The sequence below is a fragment of the Gorilla gorilla genome, chromosome 10 (genome assembly GCF_029281585.2).
Source record: "Gorilla gorilla gorilla isolate KB3781 chromosome 10, NHGRI_mGorGor1-v2.1_pri, whole genome shotgun sequence".
Lineage (NCBI taxonomy): Eukaryota > Metazoa > Chordata > Mammalia > Primates > Hominidae > Gorilla > Gorilla gorilla.
In genome coordinates this window covers 41,570,035-41,592,436 of record NC_073234.2, presented here as the reverse complement: position 1 = coordinate 41,592,436, position 22,402 = coordinate 41,570,035, and the positions used below count along the sequence as shown (strand labels likewise).

General features: G+C 35.2%; 1 protein-coding gene across 3 annotated transcripts in view; it reads left to right on the top strand.

The window, feature by feature from the left end:
• SLC16A7 (solute carrier family 16 member 7) overlaps nucleotides 1–22,402 on the top strand; it is a 191,582-nt gene that overhangs the window by 154,687 nt on the left and 14,493 nt on the right. For 2 of the 3 annotated variants that reach the window (XM_055359221.2, XM_055359222.2), the window contains 3 exons: nucleotides 7,915–7,992; nucleotides 17,956–18,099; nucleotides 21,380–22,198. In XM_055359221.2, the coding sequence (XP_055215196.1) occupies nucleotides 7,915–7,992; nucleotides 17,956–18,099; nucleotides 21,380–22,198 (1,041 nt within the window). The remainder of the gene's footprint in view (nucleotides 1–7,914; nucleotides 7,993–17,955; nucleotides 18,100–21,379; nucleotides 22,199–22,402) is intronic. The other variant, XM_031016541.3, reaches the window with a different exon arrangement.

The following is a 22,402-nucleotide window of genomic DNA, read 5'->3' as shown; positions in this document are numbered from 1 at the left end:
CAAAATAACCAGCTAACATCATAGTGACAGGATCAAATTCCCACATAACAGTATTAACTGTAAATGTAAATGGACTAAATTCTCCAATTAAAAGACACAGACTGGCAAATTGGATAAAGAGTCAAGACCCATCAGTGTGCTGTATTCAGGAAACCCATTTCATGTGCAGAGACACACATAGGCTCAAAATAAAAGGATGGAGGAAGATCTACCAAGCAAATGGAAAACAAAAAAAAGGCAGGGGTTGCAATCCTAGTCTCTGATAAAACAGACTTTAAACCAACAAAGATCAAAAGAGACAAAGAAGACCATTACAGAATGGTAAAGGGATCAATTCAACAAGAAGAGCTAACTATCCTAAATATATATGCACCCAATACAGGAGCACCCAGATTCATAAAGCAAGTCCTGAGTGACCTACAAAGAGACTTAGACTCCCACACAATAATAATGGGAGACTTTAACACCCCACTGTCAACATTAGACAGATCAACGAGACAGAAAGTTAACAAGGATACCCAGGAATTGAACTCAACTCTGCACCAAGCGGACCTGATAGACATCTGCAGAACTCTCCACCCCAAATCAACAGAATATACATTTTTTTCAGCACCACACCACACCTATTCCAAAATTGACCACATAGTTGGAAGTAAAGCTCTCCTTAGCAAATGTAAAAGATCAGAAATTATAACAACCTGTCTCTCAGACCACAGTGCAATCAAACTAGAACTCAGGATTAAGAAACTAACTCAAAACCACTCAACTACATGGAAACTGAACAACCTGCTCCTGAATGACAACTGGGTACATAACGAAATGACGGCAGAAATAAAGATGTTCTTTGAAACCAACGAGAACAAAGACACAACGTACCAGAATCTCTGGGACACATCCAAAGCAGTGTGTAGAGGGAAATTTATAGCACTAAATGCCCACAAGAGAAAGCAGGAAAAATCCAAAATTGACACCCTAACATCTCAATTAAAAGAACTAGAAAAGCAAGAGCAAATACATTCAAAAGCTATGAGAAGGCAAGAAATAACTGAAATCAGAGCAGAAATGAAGGAAATAGAGACCAAAAAAACCCTTCAAAAAATTAATGAATCCAGGAGCTGGTTTTTTGGAAGGATCAACAAAATTGATAGACTGCTATCAAGACTAATAAAGAAGAAAAGAGAGAAGAATCAAATAGACGCAATAAAAAATGATAAAGGGCATATCACCACCAATCCCACAGAAATACAAACTACCATCAGAGAATACTACAAACACCTCTACGCAAATAAACTAGAAAATCTAGAAGAAATGTATAAATTCCTCGACACATACACCCTCCCAAGACTAAACCAGGAAGAAGTTGAGTCTCTGAATAAACCAATAACAGGCTCTGAAATTGTGGCAATAATCAATAGCTTACCAACCAAAAAGAGTCCAGGACCAGATGGATTCACAGTCGAATTCTACCAGAGGTACAAGGAGGAACTGGTACCATTCCTTCTGAAAGTATTCCAATCAATAGAAAAAGAGGGAATCCTCCCTAACTCATTTTATGAGGCCAGCATTATCCTGATACCAAAGCTGGGCAGAGACACAACCAAAAAAGAGAATTTTAGACCAATATCCTTGATGAACATTGATGCAAAAATCCTCAATAAAATACTGGCAAACAGAATCCACCAGCACATCAAAAAGCTTATCCACCATGATCAAGTGGGCCTCATCCCTGGGATGCAAGGCTGGTTCAATATATGCAAACCAATAAATGTAATCCAGCATATAAACAGAACCAAAGACAAAAACCACATGATTATCTCAATAGATGCAGAAAAGGCCTTTGACAAAATTCAACAACCCTTCATGCTAAAATCTCTCAGTAAATTAGGTATTGATGGGACATATCTCAAAATAATAAGAGCTATCTATGACAAACCCACAGCCAATATCATACTGAATGGGCAAAAACTGGAAGCATTCCCTTTGAAAACTGGCACAAGACAGGGATGCCCTCTCTCACCACTCCTATTCAACATAGTGTTGGAAGTTCTGGCCAGGGCAATCAGGCAGGAGAAGGAAATAAAGGGTATTCAATTAGGAAAAGAGGAAGTTAAATTGTCTGTTTGCAGATGACATGATTGTATACCTAGAAAACCCCATTGTCTCAGCCCAAAATCTCCTTAAGCTGATAAGCAACTTCAGCAAAATCTCAGGATAGAAAATCAATGTACAAAAATCACAAGCATTCTTATACACCAATAACAGACAAACAGAGAGCCAAATCATGAGTGAACTCCCTTTCACAATTGCTTCAAAGAGGAATAAAATACCTAGGAATCCAACTTACAAGGGATGAGACGGACCTCTTCAAGGAGAACTACAAACCACTGCTCAATGAAATAAAAGAGGATACAAAGAAATGGAAGAACATTCCATGCTCATGGGTAGGAAGAATCAATATGGTGAAAATGGCCATACTGCCCAAGGTAATTTATAGTTTCAATGCCATCCCCATCAAGCTACCAATGACTTTCTTCACAGAATTGGAAAAAGCTACTTTAAAGTTCATATGGAACCAAAAAGGAGCCCGCATCGCCAAGTCAATCCTAAGCCAAAAGAACAAAGCTGGAGGCATCACGCTACCTGACTTCAAACTATCCTACAAGGCTACAGTCACCAAAACAGCGTGGTACTGGTACCAAAACAGAGATATAGATCAATGCAACAGAACAGAGCCCTCAGAAATAACGCTGCATATCTACAACTATCTGATCTTGGACAAACCTGACAAAAACAAGCAATGGGGGAAGGATTCCCTATTTAATAAATGGTGCTGGGAAAACTGGCTAGCCATATGTAGAAAGCTGAAACTGGATCCCTTCCTTACACCTTATACAAAAATTAATTCAAGATGGATTAAAGTCTTAAACGTTAGACCTAAAACCATAAAAACCCTACACGAAAATCTAGGCATTACCATTCAGGACATAGTCATGGGCAAGGACTTCATGTCTAAAACACCAATAGCAATGGCAACAGAAGCCAAAATTGACAAATGGGATCTAATTAAACTAAAGAGCTTCTGCACAGCAAAAGAAACTACCATCAGAGTGAACAGGCAACCTACAGAATGGGAGAAAATTTTCCCAACCTACTCATCTGACAAAGGGCTAATATCCAGAATCTACAATGAACTCAAACAAATATACAAGAGAAAAACAAACAACCCCATCAAAAAGTGGGCAAAGGACATGAACAGACATTCTCAAAAGAAGACATTTATGCAGCCAAAAACCACATGAAAAAATGCTCACCATCACTGGTCATCAGAGAAATGCAAATCAAAACCACAATGAGATACCATCTCGCACCAGTTACAATGGCAATCATTAAAAGTCAGGAAACAACAGGTGCTGGAGAGGATGTGGAGAAAGAGGAACACTTTTACACTGTTGGTGGGACTGTAAACTAGTTCAACCATTGTGGAATTCAGTGTGGCGATTCCTCAGGGATCTAGAACTGGAAATACCATTTGACCCAGCCATCCCATTACTGGGTATATACCCAAAGGACTATAAATCATGCTGCTATAAAGACACATGCACACGTATGTTTATTGCGGCACTATTCACAATAGCAAAGACTTGGAACCAACCCAAATGTCCAACCATGATAGACTGGATTAAGAAAATGGGGCACATATACACCATGGAATACTATGCAGCCATAAAAAAATGATGAGTTCATGTCCTTTGTAAGGACATGGATGAAATTGGAAATCATCCTTCTCAGTAAACTATTGCAAGAACAAAAAACCAAACACCGCATATTCTCACTCATAGGTGGGAATTGAACAATGAGAGCACATGGACACAGGAAGGGGAACATCACACTCTGGGGACTGTTGTGGGATGGGGGGAGGGGGGAGGGATAGCTTTAGGAGATATACCTAATGCTAAATGACGAGTTAATGAGTGCAGCACACCAGCATGGCACATGTATACATATGTAACTAACCTGCACATTGTGCACACGTACCCTAAAACTTAAAGTATAATAATAATAATAAAATAAAAAAAGAAGAAATACCTAATGTAGGTGACGTTTTGATAGGTGCAGCAAACTACCATGGCACGTGTATACCTATGTAACAAACCTGCACATTCTGCACATGTATCCCAGAACTTTAATAATAATAAAAAAAGAAGACAAAGTAGTTCCAGAAAACAAATTGACATTAGATAATCTGACAGAGGGTTCTAATTATTCAAGACTGCTTTTGATTTTTTTAATGACTTGCACTCTTCTATGATACAGGCACTGGAACTAAAGCGAAATGGTGGAAGAAGATTAGTACTGTATAGAAACATTTTTAGAGAAATGAAAGTTCAAAAATGTCAGACAGAAATTTCTGTGTATTTTCACAAAGTTACACCGTGTGCCTGCCTCTCCTGCCTCTCCTGCCTCCCCTTCCACCTCCTCCACCTCTTCCATCTCTGGCACCCCTGAGTCAGCCAGACCAACTTCTCCTCTTCCTCCTCCTCCTCAGCCTACTTAACATGAAGATAATGAGGATTAAGACCTTTTTGATAACCCACTTCCACTCAATTAATAGTAAATATACTTTCTCTTCCTTATGATTTTCTTAATTGCATTTTCTTTTTGCTAGCTTCAGTTATAAGAAGACAGTATATAATACATATACAAAATATGTGTTAATCTATTATTTATGTTATCAGTAAAGCTTCCAGAGTCAGCAGAAGGCTATTAGTTTTTTATCCATTTAGGTATTAGTTATTTTTTGTTAATTGACAAATAAGTATTACATACAATTGACCCTTGAACAACACAGGGTCCAACACAGGGGTTAGGGGGACCAATCCTCCATGCATTCAAAACTGCATACACAGAGTGTGTTGTTCAAGGGTCAATTGTATGTAATTTTTATTTGCCAATTAACAAAAAAAAATTAGAAAAAAACTATACCATGCTTTACTGTACACTTAAAAATTTGTTGAGACTAGATCTCATGTTAAGTGTTCTTACCACAATAAAATAAATTTTTCAAAAAGATTTTAGAAAACTTAGGAATAATTATTAGATTTTAATTTATTAAAGGATATTCTATATTTTCCAGCAGATACTGTATTTTCTCATATGCTACTTCCTCTACAAAGGAAGATGGGAATAATTTACATTTAAATGTTAAAACTTTGTTTTTAATGAAACTAGCATGAGGTATCCTCAAAAAGGGGAGTAGAATCTCTACAACAGATAGCATAATTATTATAGGGTATTTATTCAATCATAATAATTCATAACACAAATAGAATAAAATGATAATATTGATGTAAAAAAATAAAGCAGGGAGAAACAAAAAAAAAGAGATAGACCCAGCAGAATGTGAACGGAATCATAATGATTACCAGTTTATATGTACATAATATGTATTTGAGAAGAGTGTGTAAACCACTGTCTCATATGATTGGCATTTCTATAAATTTAACAAATTTCTTAAGTATGATAATTATTTATTGTTGCTACAGTACCACATGCACATTTCTGTGCCACTTTGTTTTAAGATAAGTCTGTAATTCACAGTGAACTGGTTCTTGGGCATCAATTTATGACAAATTCATTTTCATTTGTCAGATAGCTTTAGGATAACATTATTTTAATGCATGTATGTATTGTTTCATCTCCAAGTCTTGTTGCCATTTTTAAGGGCTGTCAGCTGTATTACATAATTTGATATGGAAAATATTTTGGGTCAATCATTAGTCTTTTTTATGAGTCTTCTGTATGGACTTTTTTTTCTATTTAAGGAAAGACATGTACATTCCGAAACTGGACATATATTATTAATCTACTACTACATATACTAATCTAATCTGATGACTACTGAGTATTTTAATAATAACCATGTAACTTGGAACTTTTATCCTTCAGAATTATGAAAGTAAGCAAATATTTTATAGTATTTAGGGTAGAGTGTAAAGAAGTATCTAGCATAGTAGTTAAGTTAAAATCAATCCATCTTTCTATGTGCCTATCTACATAGCTGCACTTTTATCTGTCTGTTAAAGTCTGTTCTTTATATACCATTGGAAACATTCGAGGGTCATTAAAATAGGACCCCATTTTCTTGTTCACTGAATAAGATTTACTTCATATTTATGGGCATTTTTCTTAAAACCTCTTGACAATAGTTAGGGATGCAAAGAAACATGGTAAATTATATCCTCGAAGTTCTTATTTTGTCGGTTATTTGCCAGATACTTTTAATTTTATCATTTGCCTTTAGAATACAGTTTTTTATTTACATCCCAATGTTTCTTTACAGATTACTGAACTATGAAAAGCAATATTTATATTTTCAGAAAAGTAACAGTTTTATTAATGAATGTAAATAGACATCTTTCTTGTGATTTATGTTATTAAGGCACAATAGTAAATATTTTATAAAATATTTGTAGGCTGTATTTGAGATAAATTCAGGGGAAAATATTTTATTTCAGAATGCTCTGATGCTCTGCCTCTGAGATATAGAACAATGCAGTGGTGTGTTTAGGATAACTTATGCAATATTAAAGGCTATCTTTTCTGTAGAATTATTTTTGGTCAGTTCCTATAAACAATCTTTTTTCTTCCTTAAATTGCACAAGTAACTAATATTAGCATGACATTTTAAACCTAGCAATTATGTTTTTCTAATGAGATTTATGTGTAGATCAAAAATAGATGGCCTCTGATCTTCATGGCCATAGAGAAAATAAATATGTTTCTTGTGAACACCCTGGACTTTTCCCAGTTTTATGGATCACATTAATTTAAAAATCTATCATAGATCTTAGTGTCTGAGAAATACACAGAAACTATACCCGTTATTACAAGAACAAAACAATTCAAACTTGGCCTTGTGAAACTAAAATAAATCTAAACTTGAGAGTTTTATGTAGAGTGCAGACAAAAAGCATTGGCATTTCCAGGAATAAATCTAGATTTTATTCCCTCTAAAGATTATACCATTTGGGAAAAACTGTTTGAGGAAAAAAAAATATGAATGTTGTCTTACCTTTCAAATTTTATTAAGCTTATGACCATGTGAATACATCTCTAGGTCCTCCCAGGTCCTTGGAAGTGACCTATAAAAGTGCAGGGCTCTGGAGATTAAGCTGCATTTCATAGTAAACTCACAATCGCGTATTCAGTAATCTCTCCTTATCTGTGGGAGATATGTTCTAAGACCCTCAGTGATGACCTGAAATCACAGATAGTACTCAACACTATATGCCCGTAAAATAGGCACAAGAAGAGATTAACAACAATTCATAAAAAAGAACAATAATATACTTTAGTAAAAGTTACGTGAATGTGTCTCTTATTCTCAAAAGATCTTACTGTACTATACTTGCCTTTTTTCTTCTTGCAATCTGTTAACCTGATAACCAAGAGGGCTGCTAAGTAATGGGCAGGTAATCTATACAGCGTGAATACACAGGGCAAAGGAAGGATTCACATCCCAAGCAGGTTGAAGCAGGACAACACGAGGTTTTATCATGCTACTCAGAACAGTGCACAATTTAAAACTTATGAATTATTTATTTCTGGAATTTTCCATTTAACATTTTTGGACCTTTGTTGACCACAGGTAACTGAAACGCTGAAAGTGAAACCTTGGGTAAGGGGGACTACTGAAATAAAAAGACATGAAGCAAGGAGCAGATTGGTTAATCGTTTCATTGTTGTTAGTGAAATATATCGTAACATTGTGCATGGATTCTTCTGTTAAATATTAAACCACGTGTATTTTTTAAACAACTAGTCTTCAAATACTTTAAATATTAAAAAAAATCACATCTTGACAATATGATATTTAATTGAAGAAGTTACTGCAAAATGTACTTGTGTTTACAGGTAGAATATTTGAAAGCTTTTTGATCTTCACATCCTTGAGGATTCAGTGCAGCTTTACTCAATCAGGATCATTCCTAGGTACATGAAACTATGTATTGTTAAATACTTGGTTGATAAGATTTAGATTTCTTTTTTCATCTTCTGTTTTAGAAGCATTTATGTTCTCTTAAAGTCTGATGGTTAGGTTTCTAACTTTTCCAATATTTGGATTGGTAAATATACTACTTAAGTTACATAAATGCTTTATTATTGGTAATGGCACATATAAAATCTCAATGCATTTATATGACTCTCTAGTAATTGGTTATACAAAGAGTACAGAAAACAGTGATTTACCATAGACTATTGTTTACATCTGAATCTATTTGTTCAACTCTTTTATTACCATTGCCTTGTTTGGCTCATATAAATTTTATTTAATTTTTCTTTCTAACTAATCACAATGATACCAAATTGTAGTATATAGTTTTATTTGTAGCATAGATTGCTCTCTAAAAATATGTACTATTAGTACATGTGTAAATCAATGAACATCAACTTAAACAGTAGCTATTTCATGTGAACTATACACATTCTTGTCAAGAAACAGAAGTAAATGGCTGAGGCCCAGGCATAATTCCTTGGAAATGACAATGCCAAAATGCCCAAGGAAGCTCTTGGCAGGGCTACTCATTTGTTTTCACATATTTATCTATTTGTTCCCTTGGTTTCAAGGCTCTAAACAGAAATTCAGAGCATTTTCATGGTATCTGGGCATCATTACAATATTTACTAAAAGAGAAGTCCTAAACATGGTCATTTTATGGGAGAAATCAGTAGCACATGGTGTTTATGCAATGTTATATATGATTTTACTCATTATGCCAGCTGTATTAAGGGGATTCCATCTTTCTTTGGGCCCTCATCAGGCTACCACGATATACAGTGAGTGGTATACTTAAGCTCTGGCTGAACTGTTCTGTAATGTAATCTGACTCAAGGAGAACAAATGGAGAGGGTCTTTGTCATTCTACTGTGTCATGTGAATTTTCTCTGTTTCTGGAGTCTAAGTTGTTCTGTTTTTCACCTGCTATTTGAGAAATTTTTTACAATTTTCGTGTCATAAGCCAGAATGCAATGGGATGAATATGGAGCCTTTCTTTTTATACACTCTCTTGAAACTCTTCATGAAAAGCTTTCTTATTGAATTGTTTCATTCTAGCTTGAATATCCAAATGGAATGTGTTAAGATAAATTCATAAGTACGTTTCTATTATTATACTATTTATATAGTTATGACACATTGTGAATTGAACGAAAAGTCTTATAAAATTCTGAAAAGCTGTGCTGTTGCTTATGTATTATTTATTTATATCTCTAAAATTATCCACTGACTGCAAATTGTCCATAAGGGACATATTCAATGTAAAACAATCATTCCCAGAACTAAAAAAGGTCTAAAAATTTCTTTTGAATTTTCTTTCTACTACAGATTTTTGCATAAGAACAGAAACAGTAACTTCTTTCTAAAACAACAATGGAATCTCAATATCAAAATTAGTCTGGTTAAGTACAGCATGACTGTAGGCCTAGCTGCTTGGGAGGCTGAGGTGGGAGGATCACTTGAGGCTCAGAGTTTGAGGCTGCAGTGTACTATAATAGTGCCTAGGAATAGCCACTGTACTTGAAGCTGGGCAGCATAATGAGACCACATCTTTCTCAAAAAAAAAATCTGATGCTCAGTATCAATCATTTAAAAATAAATGAATGAATGATCATGGGACAGAAAAATGATAAATTCTGTATCCAATCTATATTTGAACTTATATTTTTGTTACATCTCTGCAAATTATTTTCATGGGTTTAAGTATTTTTAATTCATTTTATTTTTATTTGCAAAAACATTGCACATACATCTAATTTTTAAAAATTTTCTGGGATCATAAGACTACATGGTTAAAATATTCTATTATACTTTTATAGCAGATTCAATCAAAATAAGATCCCTTTTAATGAAATCAATAGGCATCCTGTATATCTATAGATGAGTAATTTTTAGTGCTAGTTAAGCAGATACAAGTTTTTGTCTCAATTATATTTCTTTCTTGGTTTTTCTTGGTTTTTAATTGAGGTACGTGCTGAGTAACTTGTTCACATAATAAAGTAGATGACAGTGGAAAGTATTTTATTTTCAGTATTAGTCAATTATTTGAACTTGCCAAAAATCACATAATGATTTATTATCAAAAATTATTTGTAATGATCTGTGGACTGACAATTCACTTGAATCTTCCCTCAATATTGTGAAGAGCAGAAAATTGGAAACCATCTGATTAACAAAAAGATTATTTCTAGTCAATAAACTTAGCATTTCTGAGAAGTGTATCAAAAACATTTACCAAAACTTAAAAAATGAAAATAACTATACTGCCTTTTTATCATTTAGAGGCAAAAAATCGAAAAATTAAAATACAGGTATACTTCTACTTATTGCATTTCACTTTATTGCACTTTGAAAATACTGCATTAATTACAAATTGAAGGTTTGTGGCAACCCTGCCTTCAGAAACTCTGTTGGCACCATTTTTCATGACAGCATGTGCTGACTTTGTGTCTTGTGTCACATTTGGTAATTCTCACAGTATTTCAAACTCTTATTGTTATTATATCTGTTATGGTTATCTTTGATGTTGCTATTGTAATTGTTTTTGGGTGCCATGAACTGTGCCCATATAAGAGGGTAAGTTTAATGTTGTGTGCATTCTCACTGCTCCATAGACCAGCTGTTCTGCTATCTCTCCCCCTCTCCTAGGGCCTCTCTACTGTCTGAGATACAACAGTATTGAAATTAGGCCACTTAATAAACCTACAGTGGCTTCTAAGTGTTCAAGTGAAAGGAAGAGTTGCAAGTCTCTCATTTGAAATCAAAAGCTAGAAATGATTCACCTTAATGAGAAAGGTGCTGAAAGCACAGGCAGGCTGAAAGCTAGGTGTCTAGCACTAAGGTTAGCCAAGTTGTGAATGCAAAGGAAAAGTGAAGAAAGTTTTAGAAGTTTGGATACAAGATCAAACCACCCACAACATTCCCTAAGCCAGAGCCTAATCCAGAGCAGGGCCCTAACTGTCTTCAATTCTATTGAAGGTAAGGAATCTGCAGAAGAGAAGTTTGAAGCTAGTACATTTTTTTGTTTTTGTTTTTGTTTTTTATTATTATTATACTTTAAGTTTTAGGGTACATGTGCACAACGTGCAGGTTTGTTACATATGTATACATGTGCCATGTTGGTGTGCTGCACCCATTAACTCGTCATTTAGCATTAGGTATATCTCCTAATGCTATCCCTCCCCCCTCCCCCTCCACCACAACAGTTCCCAGAGTGTGATGTTCCCCTTCCTGTGTCCATGTGTTCTCATTGTTCAATTCCCACCTATGAGTGAGAACACGTGGTGTTTGGTTTTTTGTCCTTGCGATAGTTTGCTGAGAACGATGGTTTCCAGCTTCATCCATGTCCCTACAAAATACATGAACTCATCATTTTTTATGGCTGCATAATATCCCATGGTGTATATGTGCCCCATTTTCTTAATCCAGTCTATCATTGTTGGACATTTGGGTTGGTTCCAAGTCTTTGCTATTGTGAATAGTGCCGCAGTAAACATACGTGTGCATGTGTCTTTATAGCAGCATGATTTACAATCCTTTGGGTATATACCCAGTAATGGGATTGCTGGGTCAAATGGTATTTCTAGTTCTAGATCCCTGAGGAATCGCCACGCTGTCTTCCACAATGGTTGAACTAGTTTACAGTCCCACCAACAGTGTGAAAGTGTTCCTGTTTCTCCACATCCTCTCCAGCACCTGTTGTTTCCTGACTTTTAATGATTGCCATTCTAACTGGTGTGAGATGGTATCTCATTGTGGTTTTGATTTGCATTTCTCTGATGGCCAGTGATGATGAGCATTTTTTTCATGTGTTTTTTGGCTGCATAAATGTCTTCTTTTGAGAATGTCTGTTCATATCTTTTGCCCACTTTTTGATGGGGTTGTTTGTTTTTTTCTTGTATATTTGTTTGAGTTCATTGTAGATTCTGGATATTAGCCCTTTGTCAGATGAGTAGGTTGCAAAAATTTTCTCCCATTCTGTAGGTTGCCTGTTCACTCTGATGGTAGTTTCTTTTGCTGTGCAGAAGCTCTTTAGTTTAATTAGATCCCATTTGTCAATTTTGGCTTTTGTTGCCATTGCTTTTGGTGTTTTAGACATGAAGTCCTTGCCCATGCCTATGTCCTGAATGGTATTGCCTAGGTTTTCTTCTAGGGTTTTTATGGTTTTAGGTCTAACATGTAAGTCTTTAATCCATCGTGAATTAATTTTTGTATAAGGTGTAAGGAAGGGATCCAGTTTCAGCTTTCTACATATGGCTAGCCAGTTTTCCCAGCACCATTTATTAAATAGGGAATCCTTTCCCCATTTCTTGATTTTGTCAGTTTTGTCAAAGATCAGATAGTTGTAGATATGTGGCATTATTTCTGAGGGCTCTGTTCTGTTCCGTTGGTCTATATCTCTGTTTTGGTACCAGTATCATGCTGTTTTGGTTACTGTAGCCTTGTAGTATAGTTTGAAGTCAGGTAGCGTGATGCCTCCAGTTTTGTTCTTTTGACTTAAGATTCACTTGGCAATGTGGGCTCTTTTTTGGTTCCATATGAACTTTAAAGTAGTTTTTTCCAATTCTGTGGAGAAAGTCATTGGTAGCTTGATGGGGATTGCATTGAATCTATAAATTACCTTGGGCAGTATGGCCATTTTCACGATATTGATTCTTCCTACCCATGAGCATGGACTGTTCTTCCATTTGTTTGTATCCTCTTTTATTTCATTGAGCAGTGGTTTGTAGTTCTCCTTGAAGAGGTCCTTCTCATCCCTTGTAAGTTGGATTCCTAGGTATTTTATTCTCTTTGAAGCAATTGTGAAAGGGAGTTCACTCATGATTTAGCTGTTTGTTATTGGTGTATAGGAATGCTTGTGATTTTTGCACATTGATTTTGTATACTGAGACTTTGCTGAAGTTGCTTATCAGCTTAAGGAGATTTTGGGCTGAGACACTGGGGTTTTCTAGATATACAATCATGTCATCTGCAAACAGAGACAATTTGACTTCCTCTTTTCCTAATTGAATGCCCTTTATTTCCTTCTCCTGCCTGATTGCCCTGGCCAGAACTTCCAACACTATGTTGAATAGGAGTGGTGAGAGAGGGCATCCCTGTCTTGTGCCAGTTTTCAAAGGGAATGCTTCCAGTTTTTGCCCGTTCAGTATGATATTGGCTGTGGGTTTGTCATAGATAGCTCTTATTATTTTGAGATATGTCTCACCAATACCTAATTTATTGAGAGATTTTAGCATGAAGGGTTGTTGAATTTTGTCAAAGGCCTTTTCTGCATCTATTGAGATAATCATGTGGTTTTTGTCTTTGGTTCTGTTTAGATGCTGGATTACGTTTATTGGTTTTTGTATGTTGAACCAGCCTCGCATCCCAGGCATGAAGCCCACTTGATCATGGTGGATAAGCTTTTTGATGTGCTGCTGGATTCGTTTTGCCAGTATTTTATTGAGGATTTTTGCATCTATGTTCATCAAAGATATTGGTCTAAAATTCTCTTTTTTGGTTGTGTCTCTGCCAGGCTTTGGTATCAGGATGATGCTGGCCTCATAAAATGAGTTAGGGAGGATTCCCTCTTTTTCTATTGATTGGAATAGCTTTAGAAGGAATGGTACCAGTTCCTCCTTGTACCTCTGGTAGAATTCAGCTGTGAATCCATCTGGTCCTGGGCTTTTTTTGGTTGGTAAGCTATTAATTATTGCCTCAAATTCAGAGCCTGTGATTGATCTATTCAGAGATTCAACTTCTTCCTGGTTTAGTCTTGGGAGGGTGTATGTGTTGAGGAATTTATCCATTTCTTCTAAATTTTCTAGTTTATTAGCGAGATTGCTTCTTTCCTTAAACCTCATGAATCAACATTTACTAGCTTCTAGTATGCAAATAAACTAGAAGCTAGTAAATGTTGATTCATGAGGTTTAAGGAAAGAAGCCATCTTGCTAACATAAAAGTGAAAGGTGAAGCAACAAATGCTGATTAGAAACTGCAGCAAGTTATCCTGAAGATCTAGCTAAGATCATTGATAAAGGTGACTACACTGAACAACAGATTGTCAGTGTTGATGAAATAGCCTTCTATTGGAAGTAGATGCTGTCTAGGACTTTCATCAGTAGAGAGCAGAAGCCAATGCTTGTCTTCAAAGCTTCAAAGGACAAGCTGACTCTCTTGTTAGGGCCCAATGAAGCTGGTGACTTTAAGTTGAAGCAAAGCTCATTTACTATTCTGCAAAATCTGTGTCCCTTAATAATTATGCCAAATCTGTTCTGCCTGTGTTTTATAAATGGAATAGCAAAGTCTGTATAATAGTACATTTGTTTACAGCATAGTTTGCTGAATATTTTAAGCCCACTGTTGAGACCTGCTGCTAAGAAAAAAAGTTCCTTTCAAAATATTACTGCTTATTGACAATGCACCTGGGTCACCCAGGAGCTCTGATAGAGATGTACAAGGAGGTTAATGTTGTTTTCATGCCGGCTAATACAACATTCATTCTGCAGCTCATGGATCAAGGAGTCATTTCAAGTTTCAATTTCAGCAAACTATCGCAAGGACAAAAAACCAAACACCTCATGTTCTCACTCATAGGTAGGAATTGAACAATGAGAACACTTGGAAGGGGAACATCACACACTGGGGCCTGTCGTGGGGTGGGGGGAGGGGGGAGGGATAGCATTAGGAGATATACCTAATGTAAATGAGGAGTTAATGGATGCAGCACACCAACATGGCCCATGTATACATATGTAACAAACCTGCACGTTGTGCACATGTACCCTAGAACTTAAAGCATAATAAAAAAATTTAAATACATTTTGTAAGCTTACAGCTGCTGTACATAATGATTCCTCTGATGAATCTGGGAAAAGGAGATGGAAAATCTTCTGGAAACGATTTGCTATTCTAGATAACATCACGATCATTCACTGTTATGGGAGGAGGTCAAAATACCAACATTAACAGAAGTTTGGAAGAAGTTTATTTCAATCCTCATGGGTGACTTTAAGAGGCTCAGGACTTCAGTGAAGTAAGTAACTGCAGATGTGGTAGAAATAGCAAGAGAACTAGAATTAGAAGTGGAGCCTGAAGGTGTGACTAGATTGCTGCAATCTTATAAAACTTGAATCAAGGAGAGTTGCTTCTTATGGATGAGCCAAGAAAGTGGTTTCTTGAAATATAATTTACTCCTGATGAAAATGCTGTATATATTGTTGATATAACTACAAAAGGTTTAGAATAGTACATAAACTTAGTTGATAAAGCAGTGGAAAGGTTTGAGAGAATTGACTCCAGTTTAGAAAGAAGTTCTACTGTGGGTAAAATGCTGTCAAATGACATCGCATGCTACAAAGAAATCTAGCATGAAAGGAAGAATCAACTGATGCAACAAACTTGTTTGTCTTATTTTAAGCAATTGCCAGCCAGGTGCAATGGCTCACACTTATAATCCCAGCATTTAGGGAGGCTGAGGTGGTAGTATCACTTGAGCCCAGGAATTCAAGACCAGCCTGGGCAACATAGCAAGGCCCCGTCTCTACGAAAAAAATTAAAAAGAATAGCCAGGCATGGTGGCACACACCTGTGGTCTCAGCTACTAGGGAGACTTAGTTGGGAGGATCTCGAGTCTAGGGGGGTCAAGGCTTCAGTGAGCTATGATCGATCCACTGCACTCCAGCCTGGGTGACAGAGCAAGACTCTCTCAACAACAACAACAAAAGATTGCCACAGCTACCCCAGCCTTTAGCAACTGCCAACCCTGATCAGTCAGCAGCCATCAACATCAAAATAGGACCCTCCACCAGCAAAAAGACTGAAAATCACTGAAGGCTGAGATGATCATTAACATTTTTTAGCAATAAAATATTTTTAATTAAGTTATGCACACTTTTTAGATATAATTCTATGCACACTTAATATAGTGTGTAAAGTGTAAACATAACTTTTATATGCACTGAGAAATCAAAAAATTTGTGACTCACTTTATTGCAATATTCACTTTATCAAGGTTCTCTGGAACCTCACCTGCAGTGTCTCTGAGGTATGTCTTATATAATATGTGTTATATATATTCTCTATGTGTATAATTTATTTTCTTCAGCTCTTCAGGTGAACATTACCATGTCAGGGACAGAATTATATTCTTTTTATGCAACTTGTACAATTTTCTTTTAGTTCTTCCCTCCAAACCCTGTTGTTTTTATAGAGCATTCTTTCATGTGGCCTTTTTAAAGTTTTATGTTGCTTACTATTATAAATGCAAACTTTTGTATTCTGTGTTTGAGTTATCTCTTTCTGAAATTGTGTGTTATTACCAATATTCTTTCAAAAGATATTGTGGAGTTAATAATATTAGGCACTGAAGTTTAATTTTAAATTTTTTTGCAGAATAAAAATAATAATTATATTTGTATAAAAGGATATGAGTGCATTGATAAGTGAATCTCAATGTGTTTTATATATGATCCATGTAAAAATTCTCAAATACAATATACTTGGAAATTCTTAATACCATAGTATTAGCTGAAAAATTATGTTTTTTAGGCCAAATATTGGATTGAAAATTCTGACCTAACCTAGTATTTATTTCCTCCAAATAGTGTCCCTAGTTTCAGATGAAATACAATTTTAATTTAAGAATGAAATGTGAAAGCAAGCCATTTATACGTTGACAAGTCCCATAAAGTACTATGGAATTTAATCAAGTCTAAGATAGTCTCAATTGTTAAGTTACACTGTTATTTTATAGTACACCAAGAAAGAAAATAATGCTGTCACTGAAGTAAAACACAGTTTCTTAACATTTAGAATTTTTATAACTACTAAAAGAACTTTTTTAGACTTAAATGCAGATTATTTTAATAATTTTAATCACTTGTGAATATTTTATGTATATACACACACAGACATACATTGGAAATATTGGTAAGGCATTCCTAAACCTTCTTCCCTTTCACTACCGGACTCTTCTAAATTACTTTGGAGTCTGAGTTTTCAACATTCACATCTCACACCTAAGCTTATTCTGTCAGTGTGCAATATATTTTAACAGAGAGATCCACCATTTTTCCAGTGATTTCATCTAAAGAGCAACACCCAATCTTTAAGTTTTGATGTTGCTATTTACTCTACCTTACTAGAACGTGTCAACAGGAGATTTTCCTGTCAAAAATCAGGATTTATATTTATATTCATTTTTCAAATGCTCCTTAAAAGGTTCTACTGAAATGTGATTAAGCATTGTCCAATCAAGCCACAGGAAATAATAACCAAATTCAGACATGCATAGTCCATGATAACATTACTACCTATGACTGCCTCTTGATGAACCTAGATTGGAAAAAGTCATTAGGTGTAAGACATCCTTATTGCTAATATGATAGGATGTGAAAACAATAGGTGTCTTAGAATCAACAAATTATAGTATTAAAGAAAAATCACTGTTGAAGATAATTTTAAAAAACAATTTCAGCTCTAATTAATGGCATATGTATGTGTATACAGACACATTATTCTAGAAAATAAAATTTTAACAGACAAGTCATTTATGTAATTCCTAGATTTTTTTGTTACATAAATTTACTTGCATCTTTTAAGATGTTTTGGATATTTTAGCTATGTTCTATTGAAAAACTTTTCCATCAAGAGTTGAATGATTATGGTTACAACAAAATATATGTTCAACACTTCTAATTTATTATTTCATGTGCTTTTATACATATGACTGAAAATAACCTGTCAAACTGATCGTTTGTGAAGTATTGAAAAGTTCTCATTATGTTTCATGTGAACTAGTATTTCTCCTCTGACCATTAAAATGTGCTTTCTTGCCTTTCCAAATGATTGGATGTTAAAGATAAACAAATAAATGACAAGAGCAACTGAGTATTTCTTTATCTCCTCTCTGCTGTAGGTCCTGTAAGTAGTGTTTTGGTGAATAAATATGGCAGCCGGCCAGTGGTGATAGCAGGAGGCTTATTATGCTGTCTTGGAATGGTGTTGGCCTCCTTTAGTAGCAGCGTGGTACAGCTGTACCTCACTATGGGATTCATTACAGGTAAGCCATTTAGTCTTCAGCTTATTCTTAACTCTTCTGTTATTTTCAAAGCTCTATGAGAAGAATGAACAACAGAAAATTCTTATTTTCTTTGAATTTATTTTTTTATAAACAATGCAGTTTTAAAGTATTTTCATCTAGTACATTGAAATTCAAGCTATATAATGGGCAAACATTTCATTTTTAAAAAAATAAAAAATTATCAGACAAGTTACATGTTATCATATAAATTTAAAAAGAAAACAGCTTTAGTTTGCTTTTTTTCCTTTTTTGCTTTTTACTCTTCAGCCAATGGAGATGGTGTTGTTGGACACAGACTTTCTGATGTAAATAAATACCTTCATTATTATAAAACTTATTTTCATGACTTATCTCCATTTGCAGTATCTGACTTTCCACTCATAATATGTTAAAACGATGCCAGAGAGATATTTTCTGGATGCACTGATTTAGCTTTAACAATAAAATTCTTGTTACTTGTTCTGATTAGTGGTAGAGCTCATTAACCCTGTTCCTTCTTTTTCTTACTGAAATGATCCTGTTTAAAAGCTCAGTGAGCCACACTTTCTTCAAACACAAATATTAAAAATGACCTACTGTCACTTGATGATAGTTGTTTCTCATGCACATATCTATTGACTCAAAATGACCACAATATGTACACCTGGAAAGCACTATTTTTATTAGTCTAAATAAAAAATTGCATTACAAATTTATATTCAACATATTAGGAAAAATCGGACTTCAATATATAAAGAGACTGAATCTTTTCTTTCTGCCCAGAGATAAAAAGGCAAACATATTTACACTCATGTAATCTTACACTCATGCATCATTTGATGAAAAAAATGTATTGAAGCTTACAGTAATAGTGATGTTAAAATCTTTCTCTTTACAATCTATCCACATCTCTCTCCTTTTTTGATATAACGAAATGCATTTAATATTGTAAATGAAAACCGTCTTGTATGTAAGCATTATCATAGTGAAGAGAGTGCCTTTTCTTTTGTGTAGAGAAATTGACTACTGCATTTGACTGTAGAAGTCAGGATGCACCTACAAGTAGGGAAAAGATGATTTTGTTATTTCCTCACTACAGATATCAATGGCATTATTGGTGTTTCAACTTAGAATTGTATTCCTTTGGCTCTTAAATACTTTGATGCCCCCAAATGCAATTATTAAGTCCATCTATGAGGGATTTACTTTAAATCATTATCAGCAAATACTTTGACTTTGGTTTCCAAAAGTAGACAGATCTAGCATTTAAACTTGACTTGACACATATGATCTGTGTGATCATGGGTACGTTAACCTCCTTATACTTTCTTTGTCTATAAAATTAGATAAATAATAGCTCTTCTTAAAGGGGTTATTAGAAAAATGTAAAAAATGAATACATAGTACTTTACAGAGTACCCAGAATTTTGATGATCATAAATATTTGCAAATAATCATAATACCATTTATATAATACTTACAGTTCTAAAACTTACTTTATTTTGGCAAAATCTTTTTGTGTTGTTAGGTGAAGTCAAGCTCAGGAAGTCTAAGTGTTTTGCCCAGTAATATAAAATAGGTACCTATTTGGAGTAGATCAGTTCTATTGATTTCAAGCCTATGTTTGTTTTACCATGCCAGAATGAGAAAGAGATGGCACCTATTTCCAGATGAAAATATGGATTAAGATTTGAAGGCAAAAGTTCCAGGCGACAGAATGGAGAAAATGATATAAGATAAAAAAAAAAAAAAAACACCTTAAGCTCTGAAACATAATACCTGGATTTTAATTTGGGTTCTTCTACTTACAAGCTACTTGACCATAGGCTGGTCAGTTTTGTTATTTATAAATCGGATTTAATTACACTCATTCTGCATATCTCACAGGTATGGCTGAGGTATAGCGTTAGAGAACATGCTGTCCTGTTACTCTCCAAAGCATGTTCTTGTTCCTTCTTGTCAGCTTTTAGGGGTCTTCTTACTTATAGAAAATGTCTGTATTAAAGGGTTGGAGTATTTGTACACAGACCTGTGTATTTCACGACTGGAATACTTAACCACTTTACAGAACTGTTTCAATCTAGGTAAATTAGTTAATGTAGAAGAACTCTTACCTCTCTAGCCCCTAAAATATAGAGTAATTCCTAGTTTAAGGGAAAACAAGAGATAGTTTATATAAGCCGAATTTTCATAAACCAATGTACTTTTTTTTTTGAGACAGAATCTTGCTCTGTCGCCAGGCTGGAGTGCAGTGGCATGATCTCGGCTCACTGCAATCTCCACCTCCTCAGTCCAAGTGATTCTCTTGCCTCAGCCTCCCAAGTAGCTGGGATTACAGGCATGTGCCACCACACCCGGCTAATTTTTGTATTTTTAATAGAGACGGGGTTTCACCATGTTGGCCAGGATGGTCTCGATCTCCTGACCTCATGATCCATCTGCCCTGGCCTCCCAAAGTGCTGGGATTACAGGCATGAACCACCACTCCCGGCCTAAATCAATGTACTTTTTAAAGGATCTTATTTATTACAATTGCTCAGTAGTGCCTTAGTGAGCTACAAGAGGTAATTTATTTTCCAAAGGTGATACTCAACACTGCCAAGGAACTCCCTAGACAGTGGGACTTTGGCTCATATAAACAATCAGTGTTAATCCCTGAATTAAAACTATGTTTCAAGCAAAAAATTCCTTTTTACTTAGCACACAAGTGCATCTATATACATTAAATGTGGAATGTGAGGGATGTACAGCATGAAATTTTTGTTATTTGCATAGTATTGAAACAAATGTTTGTGGGGAGACATAAGATTGTTACAAATTACGACCTTTTTAGTCTGTTTATAATTCTTCAATGCCGAAAGGAAAGTATTCATTTTTATATTGCCCTCTTGCTCACAAGGAAGAAATCTATTCTATATATGTGTATATATGTCAAGAGGAAAGGATCTGAGGAATTAAATGATTTTAATTGAGAACTAATAATTTTGTCCTAGTTTCAACCTATTGTACAACTGTTGATATATCAGTGGAAATTCTCAATTTTATTTTTGTGCTTTAAAATTAAAGGAATTAAACTTGAAATGAAACTGTCGTTTCAAGTGTTCAGTTATGAAAACCTTATTGTTTTTATGCAATTACATTTATAATAATCAAAATGTACTATCTGATATTGTTTTTAATTCTGCCTTTCCCACTTGAATGTACATTTTGAGGAGTAATTTCTTTTGTGAGTGCCATAATGTGTTTGTGTTTTCCCCCACTTTTGTTTTGTTCTTTTTAGGTTTAGGTTTAGCCTTCAACCTGCAACCCGCCTTAACCATAATTGGCAAATACTTCTATAGGAAGCGACCCATGGCAAATGGATTGGCCATGGCAGGAAGTCCTGTTTTCTTAAGTTCATTGGCTCCTTTCAATCAGTACCTTTTTAATACTTTTGGCTGGAAAGGAAGCTTCCTGATTTTGGGAAGTCTACTTTTGAATGCCTGTGTGGCTGGTTCCCTCATGAGACCCCTTGGACCCAATCAAACCACTTCTAAGTCTAAAAGTAAGACTGGCAAAACAGAAGATGATTCAAGCCCGAAGAAAATCAAAACGAAGAAATCAGCTTGGGAAAAAGTTAATAAGTATTTAGATTTCTCCCTTTTTAAGCATAGAGGATTTCTGATATATCTGTCTGGAAATGTCATTATGTTCCTAGGTTTTTTTGCCCCCATTATATTCTTGGCTCCATATGCTAAAGACCAAGGAATTGATGAGTACTCGGCAGCTTTTCTGCTATCTGTTATGGCTTTCGTTGATATGTTTGCTAGGCCTTCTGTAGGATTAATTGCAAACTCCAAATATATTCGACCTCGAATTCAGTACTTCTTCAGTTTTGCAATCATGTTCAATGGAGTGTGTCACCTCTTGTGCCCACTGGCACAGGACTACACAAGCCTGGTATTATATGCTGTATTTTTTGGCCTTGGATTTGGGAGTGTTAGCAGTGTTCTCTTTGAAACTCTCATGGACCTCGTGGGTGCACCAAGATTTTCCAGTGCCGTTGGACTTGTCACAATTGTGGAGTGTGGCCCAGTTCTTCTTGGCCCTCCTCTTGCAGGTAAGAACATTTTTCATCAAGGAATATGTAAAGCATAAAATTAATATCCATTAACTGAGACTTTATATACAGATGTTTAAATGTGTTTTATAATAATACTAATAGCCTGAAGGAATATGGGCAGGTTAATTTTAGGTTTTATTATAAACTTTAAAATTTCATAATTAGTCAATTTTAGACCTAAACTTGTTTCAGAACCTGGAC